The sequence below is a fragment of the Chrysemys picta genome, chromosome 1, assembly GCF_011386835.1.
Source record: "Chrysemys picta bellii isolate R12L10 chromosome 1, ASM1138683v2, whole genome shotgun sequence".
Classification (NCBI taxonomy): Eukaryota; Metazoa; Chordata; order Testudines; family Emydidae; genus Chrysemys; species Chrysemys picta.
In genome coordinates this window covers 93919512-93940322 of record NC_088791.1, presented here as the reverse complement: position 1 = coordinate 93940322, position 20811 = coordinate 93919512, and the positions used below count along the sequence as shown (strand labels likewise).

The 20811-nt window shown below is 49.6% G+C and overlaps 1 protein-coding gene across 3 annotated transcripts; it reads left to right on the top strand.

Moving 5' to 3' along the window:
• The first annotated feature begins 1320 nt into the window (after nucleotides 1-1320).
• On the top strand, nucleotides 1321-15693 carry TAB1 (TGF-beta activated kinase 1 (MAP3K7) binding protein 1). Of its 3 annotated transcripts, none has more exons than XM_008179293.4 (11): nucleotides 1321-1604; nucleotides 6847-6983; nucleotides 7189-7342; nucleotides 9661-9747; nucleotides 9997-10135; nucleotides 10648-10761; nucleotides 12769-12880; nucleotides 13005-13149; nucleotides 13526-13748; nucleotides 14085-14241; nucleotides 15026-15693. In XM_008179293.4, exons 1-11 carry the CDS (start codon nucleotides 1572-1574, stop codon nucleotides 15231-15233), a joined length of 1509 nt encoding a protein of 502 aa, XP_008177515.1. In that variant the 5' UTR covers nucleotides 1321-1571; the 3' UTR covers nucleotides 15234-15693. The 3 variants fall into 3 exon arrangements, 2 of the variants coding, with proteins under 2 accessions (XP_008177515.1, XP_065436857.1); XM_065580785.1 differs by lacking the exon at nucleotides 1321-1604 and adding an exon at nucleotides 5409-5746; XR_010597665.1 differs by lacking the exon at nucleotides 1321-1604 and adding an exon at nucleotides 5424-5746 and having other exon boundaries at nucleotides 13526-13687.
• The last annotated feature ends 5118 nt before the right edge of the window (nucleotides 15694-20811 follow it).

Sequence of the window (20811 nt, the reverse complement as noted above, 5' to 3'; positions counted from 1 at the left end):
AGAGGCCTGTGCCTTATCCAGCCCTGTGTGATTGAAGCATGAAGAGGGAAGTATGAGCAATCACGCTGTAGGTATGGGTGGGAGGGTGCTTCTAGCATGGATAGATGGGCACATACTAACTCAGCTCGAGCTAGCGCCAAAACCAGTGTTTCAGCTTCAGCACAGGCGGTGGCTCAGGTTAGACCTCACAGTACGTGCCCAGGGAATCAAGCAGGATTGTAGTAAGGCCCTAACTGCTGCCACCACCTGTGCCAGCACGGCCACACCGCTGTTTTAGCTCTCAAGGAGAGCTAGCATGTGTGCATCTGCTCAGGCTGGGAATTGCCCACCTGGCTGCAGTGCAGACGTAGCCATGTCTGGCTCCAGTAAGGGGAGCGTTCAGGGTGCGAGGAAGGAGAGGAGTGGGCACTGGGGTGAGAGGAGGAGGGAGAGGGCAAGGAGGTGGTGTGTGGCAGAGGAGGAGAATCCAGGCCCACTGGAAAAAGGCAGGGGCTGGGTCAGGAGCTGAGGCCCTGCTAAGAACCCAGCAGGCAGGGAGCTGATCCCCAGGGCAGCCAGGCAGAGTCCACGACACAGGGCCCGAGCCAGGTGCCACACAGGGTTGCCAAGTGTCCGGTTTATGACCGGAATGCCTGGTCGAAAAGGGACCCTGGCGGCTCTGGTCAGCAGCACCGGCTGAGCCGTTAAAAGTCCAGTCAGTGGTGCTGCAGAGCTAAGGCAGACTAGTTCCTACCTGTCCTGGCTCTGCGCTGCGTCCTGGAAGCAGCCAGCAGGTCTGTCTCCTAGGTGTGTGTGTGTGGTGGGGGCACGGAGCTCCGCACGCTGCCCCCGCCCTGAGCACCGGCTTCGCACTCCAAGTGTCCGGAAACGGGGAACCATGGCCAATGGGAGCTGCGGGGGTGGTGCCTGCAGGCGAGAGCAGCGCGCAGAGCCGCCTGGCCCCCCCTGCCTAGGAGACGGACCTGCTGGCCGCTTCTGGGGTGCAGCGCGGAGCCAGGACAGGTAGGAAGCCTGTCTTAGCCCCCCGTGCTGCGCCGCTGATTGGGAGCTGCCAGACATAAGCCTGTGCCCGAACCCCCAACCCCCCTGCCATAGCCCTGAGACCCCCAAACCCAGAACCCCCTCCTGCACCCTAAACCCCTCAGCCCCAGCCCATAAACCCTCCTGTACCCCAATCCCCTGCCTCAACATACAGTCCCCTCCCCCAGCCAGGGAGGGGGGAGTAGGGGGCGGGGCCTCGTGGAAGGGGCGGGGCTACGGTGTTCCATTTTGTGAGATTAGACAATTGGGGACCCTAATCCCCATCCTGACCCTCCCCGCCACGGGGTCTGGGGGTCCCCTCCGCGCACGGCGGGACAGCCCAGGCGGGTGGGTGCCCCGGGGCCGCAGGGGCAGGGAATAACCCACTAGCACCCGGCAGCCGCCCCCACCCCAGCGCGGCCGCTGCGGCGCTCCCGCTGCCCGCCAGGCGGCGCTGCGCGCTCCCCAAACCCGCCGGCCCAGCCCGGGCGCAGCTCTCGGCGCCTCCGCGCTCGGCGGGGCTGGGACCGGCGTGTCGCTGCTGCTGCAAGATGGCGGCGCAAAGGAGGAGCCTGCTGCAGAGTGTGAGTGAGAGCCCCCCTCCCCCCGCGGCGCTGTGTGGGGAGGAGGTGACTCCTCTGCTGAGGGGGTGTCTAAGGGGGCCACAGGCAGGGGCTGGGGGGTCATGGGAGCACAGGCAGGGGGTAGGAGTGTCTATGGGGGGCACAGGCAGGGGGTGAGGGGTTATGGGGGGCACAGGCAGGGCTGGGGGGTAGGAGTGTCTATGGGGGTACAGGCTGGGGTTGGGGGGTTATGAGGGACACAGGTAGGGGGTAGGAGTGTCTATGGGGCACAGGCAGGGGCTGAGGGTTATGGGGGGCATAGGCAGGGGGTGGGAGTGTCTATGGGGGGCACAGGCAGGGGGTATAGAATCATAGAATATCAGGGTTGGAAGGGACCTCAAGAGGTCATCTAGTCCAACCCCCTGCTCAAAGCAGGACCAATTCCCAACTAAATCATCCCAGCCAGGGCTTTGTCAAGCCGGGCCTTAAAAACCTCCAAGGAAGGAGACTCCACCACCTCCCTAGGTAACGCATTCCAGTGTTTCACCACCCTCCTAGTGAAATAGTTTTTCCTAATATCCAACCTGGACCTCCCCCACTGCAACTTGAGACCATTGCTCCTTGTTCTGTCATCTGCCACCACTGAGAACAGCCAAGCTCCATCCTCTTTGGAACCCCCCTTCAGGTAGTTGAAGGCTGCTATCAAATCCCCCCTCATTCTTCTCTTCTGGAGACTAAACAATCCCAGTTCCCTCAGCCTCTCCTCATAAGTCATGTACTCCAGACCCCTAATCATTTTGTTGCCCTCCGTTGGACTCTTTCCAATTTTTCCACATCCTTCTTGTAGTGTGGGGCCCAAAACTGGACACAGTATTCCAGATGAGGCCTCACCAATGTCGAATAAAGGGGAACGATCACATTCCTCGATCTGCTGGCAATGCCCCTACTTATACAGCCCAAAATGCCGTTCGCTTTCTTGGCAACAAGAGCACACTGTTGACTCATATCCAGCTTCTCGTCCACTGTGACCCCTAGGTCCTTTTCTGCAGAACTGCTACCTAGCCATTCGGTCCCTAGTCTGTAGCAGTGCATGGGATTCTTCCGTCCTAAGTGCAGGACTCTGCACTTGTCCTTGTTGAACCTCATCAGGTTTTTTTTGGCCCAATCCTCTAATTTGTCTAGGTCCCTCTGTATCCGATCCCTACCCTCTAGCGTATCTACCACGCCTCCTAGTTTAGTGTCATCTGCAAACTTGCTGAGAGTGCAGTCCACACCATCCTCCAGATCATTAATAAAGATATTAAACAAAACCGGCCCCAGGACCGACCCTTGGGGCACTCCGCTTGAAACCAGCTGCCAACTAGACATGGAGCCATTGATCACTACCCGTTGAGCTCGACGATCTAGCCAGCTTTCTATCCACCTTACAGTCCATTCATCCAGCCCATACTTCTTTAACTTGGCGGCAAGAATACTGTGGGAGACCGTATCAAAAGCTTTGCTAAAGTCAAGGAATAACACATCCACTGCTTTCCCCTCATCCACAGAGCCAGTTATCTCATCATAGAAGGCAATTAGGTTAGTCAGGCACGACTTCCCCTTCGTGAATCCATGCTAACTGTTCCTGATCACTTTCCTCTCCTCTAAATGTTTCATAATTGATTCCTTGAGGACCTGCTCCATGATTTTTCCAGGGACTGAGGTGAGGCTGACTGGCCTGTAGTTCCCTGGATCCTCCTTCTTCCCTTTTTTAAAGATGGGCACTACATTAGCCTTTTTCCAGTCATCCGGGACCTCCCCCGATCGCCATGAGTTTTCAAAAATAATAAATAAATAAATTAATTAATGGAGATATCCCATCTCCTAGAACTGGAAGGGACCTTGAAAGGTCATCGAGTCCAGCCCCCTGCCTTCACTAGCAGGACCAAGTACTGATTTTTGCCCCCGATCCCTAAGTGGCCCCCTCAAGGATTGAACTCACAACCCTGGGTTTAGCAGGCCAATGCTCAAACCACTGAGCTATCCCTCCCCCAATGGCTAATGGCTCTGCAATCTCACCCGCCAACTCCTTTAGAACCCTCGGATGCAGCGCATCCGGCCCCATGGACTTGTGTACGTCCAGTTTTTCTAAATAGTCCCGAACCACTTCTTTCTCCACAGAGGGCTGGTCACCTTCTCCCCATGCTGTACTGCCCAGTGCAGCAATCTGGGAGCTGATCTTGTTCGTGAAGACAGAGGCAAAAAAATCATTGAGTACATTAGCTTTTTCCACATCCTCGGTCACTAGGTTGCCTCCCTCATTCAATAAGGGGCCCACACTTTCCTTGACTTTCTTCTTGTTGCTAACATACCTGAAGAAACCCTTCTTGTTACTCTTAACATCTCTTGCTAGCTGCAACTCCAAGTGTGATTTGGCCTTCCTGATTTCACTCCTGCATGCCTGAGCAATATTTTTATACTCCTCCCTGGTCATTTGTCCAATCTTCCACTTCTTGTAAGCTTCTTTTTTGCGTTTAAGATCAGCAAGGATTTCACTGTTTAACCAAGCTGGTCGCCTGCCATATTTACTATTCTTTCTACACATCGGGATCGTTTGTTCCTGCAACCGCAATAAGGATTCTTTAAAATACAGCCAGCTCTCCTGGACCCCTTTGCCCTTCATGTTATTCTCCCAGGGGATCCTGCATATCTGTTCCCTGAGGGAGTCAAAGTCTGCTTTTCTGAAGTCCAGGGTCCGTATTCTGCTGCTCTCCTTTCTTCCTTGTGTCAGGATCCTGAACTCGACCATCTCATGGTCACTGCCTCCCAGGTTCCCATCCACTTTTGCTTCCCCTACTAATTCTTCCCTGTTTGTGAGCAGCAGGTCAAGAAAAGCTCTGCCCCTAGTTGGTTCCTCCAGCACTTGCACCAGGAAATTGTCCCCTACACGTTCCAAAAACTTTCTGGATTGTCTGTGCACCGCTGTATTGCTCTCCCAGCAGATATCAGGGTGATTAAAGTCTCCCATGAGAACCAGGGCCTGCGATCTAGCAACTTCTGCTAGTTGCCAGAAGAAAGCCTCGTCCACCTCATCCCCCTGGTCTGGTGGTCTATAGCAGACTCCAACCACGACATCACCCTTGTTGCTCACACTTCTCAACTTTATCCAGAGACTCAGGTTTTTCTGCAGTTTCATACCGGAGCTCTGAGCAGTCATACTCCTCTCTTACATACAACGCAACTCCCCCACCTTTTCTGCCCTGCCTGTCCTTCCTGAACAGTTTATATCCATCCATGACAGTACTCCAGTCATGTGAGTTATCCCACCAAGTCTCTGTTATTCCAATCGCATCATAGTTCCCTGACTGTGCCAGGACTTCCAGTTCTCCCTGCTTGTTTCCCAAGCTTCTTGCATTTGTGTATAGGCACTTATGATAACTCATCGATTGTCTCTCTTTCTTAGCATGAGACAGGAGTCCTCCCCTCTTGCGCTCTCCTGCTTGTGCTTCCTCCCAGGATCCCATTTCCCCACTTACCTCAGGGCTTTGGTCTCCTTCCCCCGGTGAACCTAGTTTAAAGCCCTCCTCACTAGGTTAGCCAGCCTGCTGGCAAAGATGCTCTTCCCTCTCTTCGTTAGGTGGAGCCCGTCTCTGCCTAGCACTCCTCCTTCTTGGAACACCATCCCATGGTCGAAGAATCCAAAGCCTTCTCTCCGACACCACCTGCGTAGCCATTCGTTGACTTCCACGATTCGACGGTCTCTACCCCGGCCTTTTCCTTGCACAGGGAGGATGGACGAGAACACCATTTGCGCCTCAAACTCCTTTATCCTTCTTCCCAGAGCCACGTAGTCTGCAGTGATCCGCTCAAGGTCATTCTTGGCAGTATCATTGGTGCCCACGTGGAGAAGCAGGAAGGGGTAGCGATCTGAGGGCTTGATGAGTCTCGGCAGTCTCTCCGTCACATTGTGTATCCTAGTTCCTGGCAAGCAGCAGACCTCTCGGTTTTCCTGGTCGGGGCGGCAGATAGATGACTCAGTCCCCCTGAGGAGGGAGTCCCTGACCACCACCACCCTCCTCCTCCTCTTGGGAGTGGTGGTCGTGGAACCCCCATCCCTAGGACAGTGTCCCTGGGAGCTGTCCGAGAGGAGGTATGCTAAGTGCTGCATTAGGAGGGCTGTGTTGGTGAGTATCTGAGTGTCTGCTGCTGGGACAGTTGGTCAGTTTGACCGTGTGCTTGCTTGTTTGTTTGAAAAGTGTGAATTGGGAGTGCTTTGTTCCAGGTGGGCCTTGAGTGGGCCTGACTGGTATATAAGGGCAGTCAGCAGTGAACAGCAGAGGCTAACAGCGGGAGTTTGCCTGGGAGTTCACTTGGGTAGGAGTGTCTATGGGGGGCAAAAGCAGGGAGGTGGGGGCTACCCCCTCTCCCCACTGGGGGTGTGTGTGGAGAGAGCACAGGGAAGGAGTGGAGGAGGGGGGTGGCTGTTGGGTGTCTGAGGGGCACAGGGAGGGGGTGGGTGAAGGGGGTTATACTCCCCGCTGGATGACTGTGTGAGGGTCATAGGGAGGGGTGTGAGACCCCTCCCAGCATATGAGTGGAGCGAGTGGGGGGGTGCCTGCATGCTCAGGGATGTGTGGTGTGTGCGCACCTAGACGCAGTGTCTTTCTCTTCAGGGAAACAGATGTCCATAGAAGGCAGGTATGTGGGAAAGCTGATTTGGGAGGGGGCAGGTGTGCGCTGTGTTTTGAAGGGATGATTTTGAGAAGTGACTGTGGAGCTGTCTGGAGGAAATGTTTTCTGGGGGAAAAGTTGGCTGTGTGCAGAGTGGAGTGATTATGCCCCCAAGAATTCCTCACTATTTACCTTCACAACAGTAGATTGTTTCATGTTCCTTTGCTGGCTGCAGTTGGATGTGTGCACCACAAAACCTGATCAGTCTGTTCCCCAAATTCCCCTGTACTCCTTCCCTAGGAAGCATGACAGATTACACCAGCGTTCATGCGGGGCAGTTAATACTCTGCGAGAGTGTGCATTCCAGTTCTGTTTCCTTGTTAGCAAGGGCTGGAGGTGCAGTTAGTGCTGCAGGCGGCTCAGCCGCAGAGGGGGAGAGTGGTGGTAAGTGATTTCACTGGGGCAGCAAGGAATAAGAGGTCACTGGGTGGGTTGCTGCATTCAGGACTGTGATGAAGTAGTGGATGGTGCTCCATCCTGTGCAGAACCCAGTGTCCCTAGTTCTGAACCAGTTGGGATTCTACATGGGCTCTTTCCTGTTTTTATTCCCCAGGAGCAGCAGCCAAGCTGGACAGATGACTTGCCCCTCTGCCAGCTGTCTGGGGTGGGCTCAGCTCCAAACCGTTCCTACAGTGCAGATGGTAAGGGGACAGAAAGCCACCCATGGGAGGATAATTGGCTGAAATTCAGGTAAGTGGGCTGCAGGTGGAGATAGAAGCTCACAGATGGAGAGGCAGGACAGAAGTGGTGTGTGGCTTTTTACAGTAGGGGTCAGAAATGGGGCAGAATTAGAGTGTACAAGACTTGTTAGGAGAGGCTCACAGTGGTGCTATCCGTCCCTGTCCTTGTGCCTCACACCCGCCCTTAACCCCTCCACCCTGACCCTCTCTGGCAGGAGTGAGAACAACTACTACCTCTATGGGGTCTTCAATGGCTACGATGGCAACCGGGTCACCAACTTCGTGGGCCAGAGGCTCTCCGCGGAGCTGTTGCTGGGCCAGCTAAGTGCAGATCACAGTGATGCTGATGTGCGCCGGGTCCTGCTGCAGGTAATGGAATTCTGGCTGTGGAGACCCCATGCCTCCCCCTGCATCAACATCCTACTCCCATTTTTGCCTCTGGGTAAACAATGTCCTGGCTCTTAAAGGGCGGGGAGAAGATTGTGGACATCTGGCAGGAGCTGGGAGCGCACTTGGCTTGAGAATGTGGAACAGCAGTATTCATTTCACTTTTGCCTAGCCTTCCTGTCACTCTACTTCCCTTAGTGCAGTGTTAACAACTCTGCAGGAAGCTGCATTCAGTCTTTCTTGGACATAGGAACAGGTCAGCTTGAGAAGGGGATTATAAGGAGAAAGAGGTGACTGCAGAGATGGAAGGAACCTCAAACGATCATCAAATCCAGCCCCTTGCTCTGAAACTGGACCAAATAAACCTAGACCACCCCTGACAGTTGTTTGTCTATCCTGTTTCTTAAAAACCTCCAACAGTGGAAATTCCACAACTTCTCTTGGAAGTCGATTCCAGAATTTAACTACCCTTTTAGTTAGAAAGTTTTTCCTAATATCTAATCTAAATCTTCATTGATGCTGATTAAGCCCCATTACTTCTTGTCCTACTTTCTGCTGACATGGAGATCAATTGATCACCTCCCTTTTTGTAACCGCCCTTATTATATTTGAAGACTGTCATCAGGTCCCTGCCTCAGTCTTCTTTTTTCAAGACTAAATGGGCCAGTTTTTTTAATCGTTCCTCATAGGTCAAGTTTTCTAAACCTTTTATCACTTTTGTTGCTCTCTGGACTCTCTCCAATTCATCCTCATCTTTCTTAAAATGTGGTGCCCAGAATTGGACCCAGTACTCCAGCTGAGGCCTCAAGAATGTCGAGTAGAGCAGGACAGTTACCTCTCATGTCTTACATACAACACTCCTGTTAATACACCTCAGAATGATATTAGCTTTTTTGCAACTGCATCACATTGTTGGCTCATATTCAGTTTGTGATCCACTATAGCCCAGGCCCTTTTCAGCTGTGTTACCCCCTAGCCAATTAGTACCCATTTTGTGGTTGTGCATTTGATTTTTCCTTCCTAAGTGAAGTACTTTGCACTTGTCTTTATTTAATTTCATCCTGTTGATTTCAGACCAGTTCTCTAATTTGTCAAGGTCTTTTTGAATTCTAATCTTGTCCTCCAGTGTGCTTTCAATCCCTCCCAGCCCGGTGTCATCCACACATTTTACAAGCATACTCTCCACTCCATTATCCAAATCATTAATTAATATATTGACTAGTACCAGACCCAGGACTGACCACTTTGGGACTCTGCTAGATACATTATCCCAGTTTGATAGCAAACAATTGATAACTACTCTTTTGAGTACAGTTTTTCAACCAGTTGGGCACCCACCTTATAGTGTTTTCATCTAGACTGCATTTTTCTTAGTTTTCTTATGAGAATGTCATGTGGGGCTGTGTCAAAAGCCTTACTAAAATCAAGATATATCACTCACGTCTACTGCTTCCACTATGCCAGTAATTCTGTCAAAGAAGAAAATTAGGTTGGACTGGGATGATTTGTTCTTGACAAATCCATGCTGGCTATTCTTTATAACCCTTTTATCCTCTAGGTGCTTACAAATTGATTATTTAGTCATTTGTTCCAGTATCTCTCCAGGTATTGAAATTAGGATGCCTGGTCTATAATTCCCTGGGTCCTCTTCATTCCCCTTTTTAAAGATACGTACTATGTTTGCTGTTCTCCAGTACTCTGGGACTTCATCCCTCCTCTGGGAGTTCTTGAAAATAATTGCTAATGCTTCTGAGATTGCGGAGCTAGTTCCTTAAGTACCCAAGGATGAATGTAATCAGGCCCTGCCAACTTGAATACATTTAATTTATCTAACTATTCTTTAACCTTTTCTTTCCATATTTTGGCTTGTGTTCCTTCCCTCTGCTTGTTAATATTAATTGTGTTGAGTATCGGGTCACAATTGACCTTTTTTGTTTATGATAGTGAGTGAAGTGAAAACATTTAGGATGTGGGAAGATGGGATTGTGAAACCATTTCCTAAAGCAGCAGTAGATTTCTCTGGTCTCCTTGTGAGTTTAATTTTTCATTTCCTGCCCTTAACTGTTGCCTAATATTCCTACGTGCAGTTACCCAGTTTCACCATTCCACTTCAAAGTGGTTGCACTTCACTGGTGGGTGTAGTGATCCCTGTGTATATACAAGTCTATACATCAGTTTGTAAAGTTGTTGGGTAGTTTAAGTTTTTGTTAGGATGGAAGGTAAGCAGATATGAGATTGCTGTGTTTGCAAAACAGCTGCTGTTAACTTGTCTCCTATTAATATTTCCTGTCCCCTCCCAGGCTTTTGACGTGGCAGAAAGAAGTTTTCTGGAGTCCATTGATGATGCTTTGGCAGAGAAGGCCAGCCTTCAGTCCCAGCTGCCAGAGGTAATCTGACTTTAGTGAAGCGATGCATCCCTGCCCCCTCCAAATTGCTAGATGGGATTTGAAGCCTCTTGCCTCTAGCTCACTGGCCTCAGTCTGGCCCATGGGAGGCTGTAACTCAGGGGTTCTCAAACTCTGCACAAGACACAAGATTAAAGATGGTCCGTGCCCTGAAGAGCTTACAGTGTCCGGTTGTGATTTCGATGCCATGGGTTGTGTAAGTTTAAGCTCTCCCCTTATCCTGTGTTCTAGGGAGTACCCCCCCACCAGCTGCCTGCTCAGTACCAGAAGATCGTGGAGAGACTGAAGGCCTTAGAGCGGGAGATCTCTGGAGGAGCTATGGCTGTTGTGGCTGTCATACTCAACAACAAGCTCTACATCGCCAATGTAGGTGTGTTCCTCTTCTGCACCTGCTCGATCTTGATATTTCTGAGGGTGGCTGCAGCTCTGGCAGAGTGAGGAGAACCTGAGCTTGGGGAACAATTGAATTGCTTCTTACATTGTGAGAAATGCACTCGAGTTAATTGGGGATGGCAGTGAAATCAAAATGGTCCAGAAGCTGGTTGCTGGGTCTGCGCCTCTCCAAAGGTTGGCTGATCTAATGTTTGTGACCAGAGACACATGGGAAAGGGGTGTCTGTATAGTAGTGCAGTTCCCTAGGGAAGAAAGGAACCGTCTATGTTTGCAGGCACTGGATTAGGGGTTGGTCCAGATTGTTTTGTATGCTATTGAGGAGCTATTTGTAGGAGATTGCTGTGAAGGTTTGTGTGTTCTTCATTCCCTTCCCTCTTTTCCTCCCTTGTTCCCCTTTCCTCCTATCATCCCTTCGGATTTTCTCCCTCTCTTCCACCTCTCCACCCTCTCTTTATAGTCACCGGTCCTCACATGCTGCTCCCACCACAGGTACAAACCGCGCACTGCTGTGCAAGTCTACGGTGGACGGGTTGCAGGTGACACAGCTGAACGTGGACCACACCACGGAGAATGAGGATGAGCTCTTCCGCTTCTCCCAGTTGGGTAAGTGATGAGTCCCAGAAAGAGGGGAGCTGTGTTCAGTGAATCCAGAGATAGGCAGCCCTCCGGGATGATGAAAGAGCGGTCAGAGCTCGGTCCAGTTCCAATCCGTACTGGTGTCTGCCTCACAAAACCCCCTTCTCATTTGGCACTATTTTGGCCTTTTGCTGTCAGTCAAGCAGAGAGGCCAAGGAATGAATGAGCCATGGTGACTGAATTCCCTTCTCACCCCAGAGTAGGTCCCGTCAGGGCTAGGTTACATACATTAATGAGGAATACTATGGAATTGGAACTTGCACTGCTGCTGCTGCCTGTGCTGTACCTGTTGTGGGGATAGAGAGGATTTTGTCTCAAGGGCTGTCAGTCCAGCACCTTACATCTTGTTCTCCAGAAGCACCTGGGAAGTAGCTATGAGCTGGAGGGGCATTCTGGGTGGTGATATATGCAGCCAAACACCCCCAAAAACCAGTGGTAGCCTCAGGCTTATGGACTACACAGTCACATAAGGCTCCTTTTCCCCAGGGCTCCATGCTATGCACTCTGCTGCTTGCACACCCAGTCCCTTAGCCAGCCAGTGTATCCTACTTGATTCTATCTGCAGTTACAGCCCACTGACACTAGAGGTGGATGTATCAGAAGTTTAACATTGTTCCTGATGATCTCCCTTACTTGGTTAAGCTGCATTTTGGTTGTGCCTTCTGGTTTTACTGGCAATCGATCTCTAACTCCTAGCAGCCTTAATGCAACACTTGAGACTGACAGGCATATGTAAAGGCTGGAGCATATACACTGACTGGTTGGCAGACCAGGAGCCTCTTTGTACTGGTCTGTCAATCGCAAGAATCATCCATGCCAGGAGTCAGCAAGTGAACCACGCTAAATGACTGAGTCAGTCTCAGCCTGCAGCAGATTTCAGGGCTGTGCCTTGCTATTGGGAGTAGATGTTGGACCGTCCATGTAGTAAATGTGATTGGAATCAGATGGGAGTCTGACCTGGACTCCTGCGTTCACCTTGGGGGAGGGGGGTGATAGTCACCCTCTAGAACTAATTTTTTCCAAAATTCTTTTGTGCCTGTTGTCCGGTCATAATTAGGAATGTGGGAATTGCCAGTGCAGATCAGACTCTCGAGGCCTGCCTAGTCCAGAATTCTGTCTCTAATAGTAGTCACAACCTGATGAGTCAATGGAAGATGCTAGAACCCCCAGAATGGACAACTAACCTGCCCAGATGTGAAGTTCCTTCCTAACCACTGCTAGTTAGTGATTGGTTTATGTCCTGAAGCATAAGGGTTTATATTCCTATTCCTTCTAACTTTTTTTTCCATATAACTAATTGCGCGCTTGCTGCTCTGATCAGTGGGTTTTTTACCCTTTTCTCGGGAGCAGCTGATGCTAATGTAGGCACCTAATCTGTAAGAGGCATTGAATTTGCTTGTTCTCCTCACTCACTCAACTCCTGGCTTACAAAGATGGTGCAGTGGGGCTGAAGCCGTCATACAGAGGTTGGGGGCTGGGGTGGCAGTCGCATATGGAGAGGCAGCTGGACAGAGACCCTTGCATCTTATTTCACATAAGACACCCTTCTCTCCCCTTTTGCAGGGTCTACAGGCAACCTTGTCATAAAGTTCCACTGTGTTCCTGGAAATCCTGTACACCCAGCACTGCAGCTAGTAGTGGCTTTGGAACGGGATGTGGGCTTTTTGTCCCAGGGCCAACTGTCCAATTCACTGTATGTGTGTGTGTACGTGTGCTCTCTTGCTCGTCTCTCAAGTTCCTGGAGCAACTGATGGGGGAAAGCTGTCTCCTGCAAAAACTGGGACAGGATGAGCTACTCTTCCTCCCTTCCCTGTTGAGTTCCTGGGGGTTTCCTGATGTCTCTTCATGTCCCTTAGTTTACCTTTGTGGTATCTTTAACTATGGCTGTTTCCTTTCTCCTTCCTCCGGATACAAGTCCAGGAACTTCAGCAAGTATATCAAAGAATCAATTAACTTTTTTTCTTTATTTGTCAGGATTGGATGCAGGGAAAATAAAGCAAGTTGGAACTATCTGTGGGCAAGAGAGCACCCGGCGCATTGGGGATTACAAGGTCAAATATGGCTACACTGATATTGAACTACTTAGGTTAGAAAAAGTTCAACTTTGTGGTCTTGCTCTCTCCCCAGCCCTGCTTTCTTCTGAACGCAGGTTCCCCCTTCCACCTGCCTGCGTCACTCTATTAAATACTAAATCAGCTTTCTCCATTCAGTGCTGCGAAATCTAAGCCCATCATATCAGAGCCTGAAATCCATGGAGGGCAGCCATTGGATGGGGTGACTGGCTTCCTGGTACTCATGTCAGAAGGGCTGTACAAAGCTCTGGAGGCGGCTCACGGGCCCGGGCAGGCCAATCAGGTGAGATCTTCCTGGCTGGAGGCATTCCCAAAGGTGTTAAATCATCCCATTGGTACCAGCTCCACTCATGCAAGCTCCCTTGCACTGATGTCCTGTTAGCGCCAGCATGGTTGGGTGCATCATCCCAGTCTGCAGTGGGGTGAGTGAGCTGTTCTGGCAGAGTGGTTTTTCCCGGCTGCTTTCCCTCTCTTGAAATGGAGCAGTCCATTGGGGCAGTGGGATGGTTCCAGACCACAAAGGTCAATTCAAGGTGGGACATTCAGGCCTCTCCAACTATCTGACTGGGCAGTTACCATAAGAACCTTTTATGCTGGATGGCTGGGTCAGAGTTCCCCCAGAATCCTCTCTTAAAGTCCTTTTCTCTCTCCATGGTCAGGAGATCGCAGCCATGATTGCCACAGAGTTTGCTAAGCAAACATCGCTGGATGCAGTGGCGCAGGCTGTGGTGGACCGGGTTAAGCGGATCCACTGTGACACTTTTGCCAGTGGTGGGGAACGATCCAAGTTCTGCCCCTGGCATGAAGACATGACGCTGCTGGTGAGGAACTTTGGGTACCCGCTGGGCGAGATGAGCCAGCCCATGCTGACCCCGACACAAGGTATGGGAGGGGGAGAACAGGAAAAAGAGGGTGGGTGGAGTGGAGATTAGTACCCCTCTGTCCTGCCAACACTGACCTGATTGATGCCAGGGGAAGAAGCCTTCAGTGGAGATTTTGTTCCCCTCTACCTTAAGGGAATTGTCACCAGGTGTCCAAGGTGTCCTTGCACAGTGTGATTCAGAGACTGGAGGGCACTGAAGAGAGCAACTGGGGACATATGGGATCTCGGTAGGCCAGGACACCCCTCTGGCAGTTGTGGGGAACTACAGACTCTGGGGTTTCCATGCACTGTCCCACGTCTCATGACAGCTATGTTCCTTTTTCCCCCCTTCTCAGGAGGCCGTATCTATCCTGTCTCTGTGCCATACTCCAGTGCCCAGAGCACAAGCAAGACCAGCGTAACGCTGTCCCTTGTCATGCCTTCCCAAGGCCAGATGGTCAACGGTGCCCACAGCAGCTCCACCCTGGATGAAGCCACACCCACGCTTACTAAGTAAATGCCGTGTGCTGTTTCAGTACCAATTGTCCCTCCCTGCTTCTCGGTCGGTGCGATTTGGGTGGTGGAATAAATAGGATCCTTGGTGGACTGGGTGGTCTAGTAGTCAGCACCTGGGCAGTGGTAGGAGAGCCTGGGCTTGCCCACTCCATCAAGGGCCTCGGGTCAGCCGGCTGGCCCATGGAGAGGCTGTGGCTGTGTGGGTCGCCTGGCTGGCTGGTGGATTGCACACAGGAGAAAAGAAAAGAAGGATTGAATTTATATCATATTTTTGTAAGGGGCATTTCTCCACCATGCAAGATCATGGTTGGCTTTGATTTCAGCACCACCTTTGCCATAGAGTGGGGTGTACACCTCCTGCTGTGCCAGTAACTTTTTGGTTCCCACCTTCCAGTTGTTCCAGGAAGAGTGGAGCTGCCACATCTGCGTTGCAGTTCACACGGTGAAAAGCACTTCTTGTTGCCAGACTCTGCTGTAGGGGCAAGGAAGGAAGTCTGATTTTCCCCCTCAGTTTTCTCTTACTCTGTCCTCCACCCCTCAGATGCTCCATGCGTCAGGCCTGTCATGATGAGGCAGCTCTCTTATCACCTGTGAATATCAGAGTGGATCTGAACATGTCTCTATAATATTCCTAGAGGAGTGAGGGACCGCAGCTACGTGTGTGTGTTAGCCGTGGGGAGGGTAATTTGATACGGTTAAGAGGCATTGGCATTTGATATGCACTAGGCATGGACAGATTAAAATGAACATGTCTGTGTTCTCTCCCTGCCCTTTTCTGCAGTCAGAGCCCAACAGTGACTCTCCAGTCCACAAACACCCATACCCAGAGCAGCAGCTCGAGCTCAGATGGGGGCCTTTTCCGCTCCCGCCCCTCCCACTCACTCCAGCCAGATGAGGATGGACGTGTTGAGCCCTACGTGGACTTTGCAGAGTTCTACCGGCTTTGGAACATGGACCATGGTGAACAGGGAATATTGACAGTGTCCTGATGTAGGGAGAAGAGGGGTGCCTTGCAACCACCAGGAGCTCGCCCAGAGGAGCAAATGAAGACTGAGGTGAGAATGAAATAACTCCAGGTGGTGACCAGATTCTGTCATGAGTTGTAACCTGGATCCAGGCTGTGATGAACTCTGGGCTTGGGTGCTGGTGCAACTGTCTCATCAACATGTGTGTGGCCTTTGCATTTCACCACCTTCTCTGGGAAACCCCATAAATATGGGAAGGGGTCACAAACTTATCCCTCACCACCAGTTTTATGGACAAAGTCAGCAGGGAGGGCTCTGTTATGGCGAGGGCAAGAGCAGATGTCTGTACAGTGGCTGTACATTGTATGTATATATACGCAGTCATTGTACATTGAAGTGCAGAAACCCTACGCTGTGATACCAGTGTTTAACTCCACAGAAGATACCTCTGTTTTGCAGAATAAATAACTTATAGCTACTGTCACCTGCGTGGCTTGCTGTGTTTTCTTTAGAGTGAATTTTAGTGCAGGTGAAAGGAAGGTGTTGGGATGACAGCCCGAGAGACTGAAACCTTCAGAACTGGTGAGACAGTCAGTAGCAGGCCAGCTTCTCCCTGCATGTGTCTCTTGGACCTTTTTGGGAAGGGCCCTTCTTAAGCAAGAGCGCAGGGATTTTAGTCTCCTTGGCTTCTGCAGTTATTGGACTTCCTGCTGTGACTGAGGTCAGAGCTTGAATAGTTTTAGCTGTAATGCAGAGACTTGCCCAATAGGAAATAAGACGTCTAGTTCACTTCTAGTGGACCGCTGACCAGCCGTTGGAGGTAATTACTGGCCTGAGCTTGTCAGGAACTGGTAACCTGAAAGGGAAAGGCTCTTTATCCCACTCGTAATTCCCTTCCCCATCCAGTCATACAGCTTGGGACTTCAAGTTAAAATGTAACTTCAGATCCTCAGAGAGGAGGTCTGGTCCACAGAGTGCTCTCGTAAAGCTCTCTTATTTCCCCACACGTGCTTCTGTCTGCCTCCGGCAGACTCCAGAAATCAAAGAACCGTAGTTACAGAGGGCAGATTGTAGCACAACAAATTAGAAAATGAAATCTTGATGCTGGTCTCTTAGTAAAGGGACATGTGAGCCTGTCGGCTTCCTAGGAGACTTCTTATCATCAATATGAGAGACACTGTGGCCTAGTGGATAGAGCAATGGACTAGCCCTCAGGAGACCTGAGTTCTGTTCCCAGTGTGGCCATGTCACTTCACCTCTCTTTTCTTCCATTTCCCCATCTGTAAAACAGGGATGTGATATCTACCTGCTTTGTAAAGTGCTGATGCAAAATGCTACATAAGAGGTAGCCTAAAAGTTTATTATTATTTGTATATAGTACCCAAAGCGTGCGAGGTATTGTGCAGACTTTATCTTAGCAGTTGTGCACTGAAGATCTTACAAATGCAAATTTAGACAGAACAGACCACTGCTGATAAACATGGGATGGACTGTGGGGTGGGGCAGTCGGAGCTGGCAAGAGCAAGAGGATGCCGTTACTTAATAATGTGTATGTTTTGAAAGATAAGTGGAGTCCAGGAATAGACTAACATGGGGGTGGAGTAGGGAGTGCTGCAGGGCAAGATTAGAGTTTATCATAAATATGTGGTCTGGACCAGACTAGCATAGAAAGCTGCATTTGATCTGAAAAGTACAAAAGAAATGCCCCGAACACACATGTGGGTGGCTCCCTATATGTGCCAAATACAGATTATGTTGGCTTTGCATGACACAACTTTGATTCATACTTGCTGTGTGGGTACTGGCTGCTAATTTTTCTTTCCAAAATATCATAGAAAAGTTCAATTATCTGCCCTTCTTGGACTTCTCGGAAGGTTAGGGGTGCTGGGTATATCTGCCCGTGCTGGAGAGGGGCCCCTTGTCAAATCCATTCAAACCTGACACAGAAATGGCATATGTTGGGTTGAGAGAGGGGATCCCTTTTAAGACAGGAGAGCAGTATAAGCCTGTGATGGGTTGGATCACAGAACCCCACTTGGGAGCTGCCACCTGATGTGCCAAGACTACTTTTGCCCCTGCTTTCCTGCCCCATCAACCTAGGACTTCAGTACCCTGCCTGGTTTGAGCCAGACTCGCTAGCCTGCTGCAAACCCAGACCCAGGTCCAAATCATGTCCCCTAACAGCTGTAGGTTTACCTGAAAGCAGCTAACAGACGTGTTCCTGCCTTTAACACTCAGATGCCCAACTCCCAATGAGGTCTAAACCCAAATAAATCCGTTTTACCCTGTATAGAGCTTATACAGGGTAAACTCCTAAATTGTTCGCCCTCTATAACACTGATAGAGATGCACAGCTGTTTGCCCACCCAGATATTAACACATATTAATTAACCCAGAGTAAGAAAAAAGTGATTTTATTAAATACAGAAAGTAGGACTTAAGTGGTTCCAAGTAGTAACAGACAGAACAAAGTAAGTTACCAAGCAAAATAAAATAAAACACACAAATCTATGTCTAATCAAATTGAATACAGATAATCTCACCCTTAGAGATGCTTCAGTAAGTTTTTTCCTCAGACTGGACACCTTCCAGGCCTGGGCACAATTCTTTCCCCGGTACAGCTCTTGTTCCAGCTCAGGTGGTAGCTAGGGGATTTTTCATGATGGCTCCTCACTTTGTTCTGTTCCACCCATTTAGATATATATTTTGCATAAGGCAGGAATCCTTTGTCCCTCTGGGTCCCCACCCTCCTCCCCTTCTCAATGGAAAAGCACTAGTTAAAGATGGATTCCAGTTCAGGTGACATGATCACATGTCACTGTAAGACCCCAAGCCTTCATTTCTCCCAGCCTGACTCACAGGAAGGCTTGCCTGCAAACAGAGCCATCCACAGTCAATTGTCCTGGTTGATGGGAGCCATCAAGGTTCCAAACCACCATTAATGACCCACACTGCATAATTACAATGGGCCCTCAGAGTTATATTTCATATTTCTAGTTTCAGATACAAGAATGATACATTTATACAAATAGGATGACCACACTCAGTAGATTATAAGCTTTGTAATGATACCTTACAAGAGACCTTTTGCATGAAGCATATTCCAGTTACATTGTATTCACTCATTAGCATATTTTTATAAAATCATATAGAGTGCAACATCACAGAGCCTCTCTGAGGTTCAGTCTGTTGTTGGCTTGATGAGCCCTGGAGATGGAAGTCCTCTCCTTATCTGCAGAACAGCAAGCTTTCCCTACGTTGTACTCCCCCCACCCCCTCAACCTAGAAGAAATCACAGCCCATTCAGTCTTGGTGTCTGAGGTATAGGTGACTGGGATATCTGTCATCCTAGAATCAGAACTGAGATCCTCACTTCGTTCCCCCATAGGCTATGGAACAGCTATCCAGTGAGAATGACCTGCCTTTACTGACATGGACTGAATTGGAGTCAGTGAAAGGTTCCAATCCCATCCTCAATTCCCTGCCCTGTATATTGATATCTGTATAAACAGGCCTTCCTAACCTACTTCGCACCCCCATCTATGCTTTTGGCTAATTTAGTCTGAGATCAGTTCCAATGGCAATATTCCAGCATGTGGCTATTTCAGAGAAAAGTTCAAGAATTACCAACACACTTAACAGAACATGCTAAACAAACATATCCTGCGGCCTAATTACTGATTTAGTGAATACAAGGAATGAAGTGGCCGTAGTGCAGTATGTGGATTCGCTAAGGTGTTCATAGAGAATCCCCACCCCAAAATAAGAACATGGAAAAAAGCTTACCCTCCTGAAAATTACTACAGTCTGGGTTAGAAGTTAAGTAATGAAAAGACTCCAAAGGAAGGGGAAGATGTGTGAATAGTACCACATTGACTACAATAGAAATCAGAAGTTAATATCTTCATTAGTGATTTACAAGAAGATACGGAGTAAGCAGTGACCAAATTCCAAGTGATATCTTCTCTCCTGCCTGCACCCCCCCTCCGGCCCCCCCAAAGAACAAAACAAAACAGCTAAGTAGCAGACATAGGAGGACAGAACCAAACGCTACAGCATGATCTGGAGAAACCCACAGAGACCTGCATGCAATGTGATGAAATTCAATGTCACTGAAAGCGTAAAGTCCCATGCAGGTGGAGAGCAAAGAAACAGTGCAGCTACCCAGCAGGGGACTCTAGCTTCTCTCAAGCAAATTAAATGTTGAATATGCTGTGCAATTCTGGTGTGAAGAAAGCTGATACCCTTCTCCCGTGAGCAATCTCATGTAAATGGGGTCTGTAATGTTGAATAGCCCTGTAACTGGACTTTAAATAAGAGTTGTAGACCTCGTCTCCAATATACAGTCACAAGGGCAGGAAAAGGGCTTACAAGGATCCGAGAAAGAGAGAGCCCTAAACATGCAATCTAAGGCAAATACTGCTGCAGGGAAGACGTAAGATAACTGCAGTCTCTGAACCCCGTTAGGATGACAATATAAATCAAGAAAGGGGATTATTCCCACTCCCCTGTACAGATAGTAAGACAAGAAATGATCCAAGCTAAAGCAGTGTAGAGAGTATTTGGCAGTGTTGGATGCACTTCTTGCTCTTAGCTTCAAACTGTTCATAGCAGCATGCCTCTGCCAAACATACGTACAGTAAGATCACTTCTATATTGCACCCAGCTGCAGGCCAGGCTGGGTCCAAATATCAAGCAGAGACATGAAAGGGCTTTTTAACCCCTCAGCCATCTACTGAATATCCATCACCTCTATTCCTGTAAACGGAAGACTCTTCAAGCTTGCCTGAACTTGCATAGCAAGAGGGAAAAGATTTTTCATGTTTGTCTGTAGCTACCCACCGTGGCCACGTGATCTCCTGAACCGAGTTGGGTCAGGCTTGGCCTGTATTCTAGTAGACTTCCAAGGACGTGCCTGAGTCGAGTACAAAGTAGTGTCGGTGGCAGGTTTACTCATGTCAGTTCTCAACTAACGCTCCAAACGTAACATGAGAGGTGTCTGTTCTGTTGTCTTCTAGCCTGTCACACCCCTTGTGAAAGGGCACCAGCATGAGTCAGAGGCTCATGTAGCAGCCACTGACTTGTTTGAGCAAGCCTGGAATCCCAAACAAATATACAGAGAATAGACAAGGTGTTTTATTTGAGTACTCACACCCAGCCATCTAAGGCCAAAATCAATATATAAGCAAACATGGAAACAATGCCTTCGCTTTGCGAAATGTAACTTTCTCATACTTCCCCAGAGTCTTATCTTCAGCTGATTTACTACTCTGGGAACCCAGGGTTTTCATTTGCTCCCAGACAGGGTGTCTAAACACATGGGGGAGGTATTTCCTGACCCCTCTAGCTAATAGGGCTGAAGAAAATACTTCCTGCTCAGACCACTCAAAGCCTCCATTGGTTTGCATGGTTATTCCTCCCTTAGGCTAGGTCTACACTGGGGGGGATCGATTTAAGATACGCAAATTTGCATAGCTGAATTTGACATATCCGATCCGACTTACCCCGCTGTGAGGACGGCGGCAAATCAACCGCCGCGGGTCCCCCGTCGATGGCGCTTCCTCCTACCTGGGCTGGTGGAGTACACTCGTCGATTCGGGGA

What these genes read in the sequence shown, in the direction of transcription:
- TAB1 (XM_065580785.1), top strand. Translation starts at nt 5,501, where the DNA reads ATGAGTCTCGGCAGTCTCTCCGTCACATTGTGTATCCTAGTTCCTGGC. An exon ending in GCATTAGGAGGGCTGTGTTG is followed by an intron (nt 5,747 to 6,846) that starts GTGAGTATCTGA and finishes TTTATTCCCCAG; the next exon opens with GAGCAGCAGCCAAGCTGGAC. An exon ending in CTTCCGCTTCTCCCAGTTGG is followed by an intron (nt 10,762 to 12,768) that starts GTAAGTGATGAG and finishes TTTATTTGTCAG; the next exon opens with GATTGGATGCAGGGAAAATA.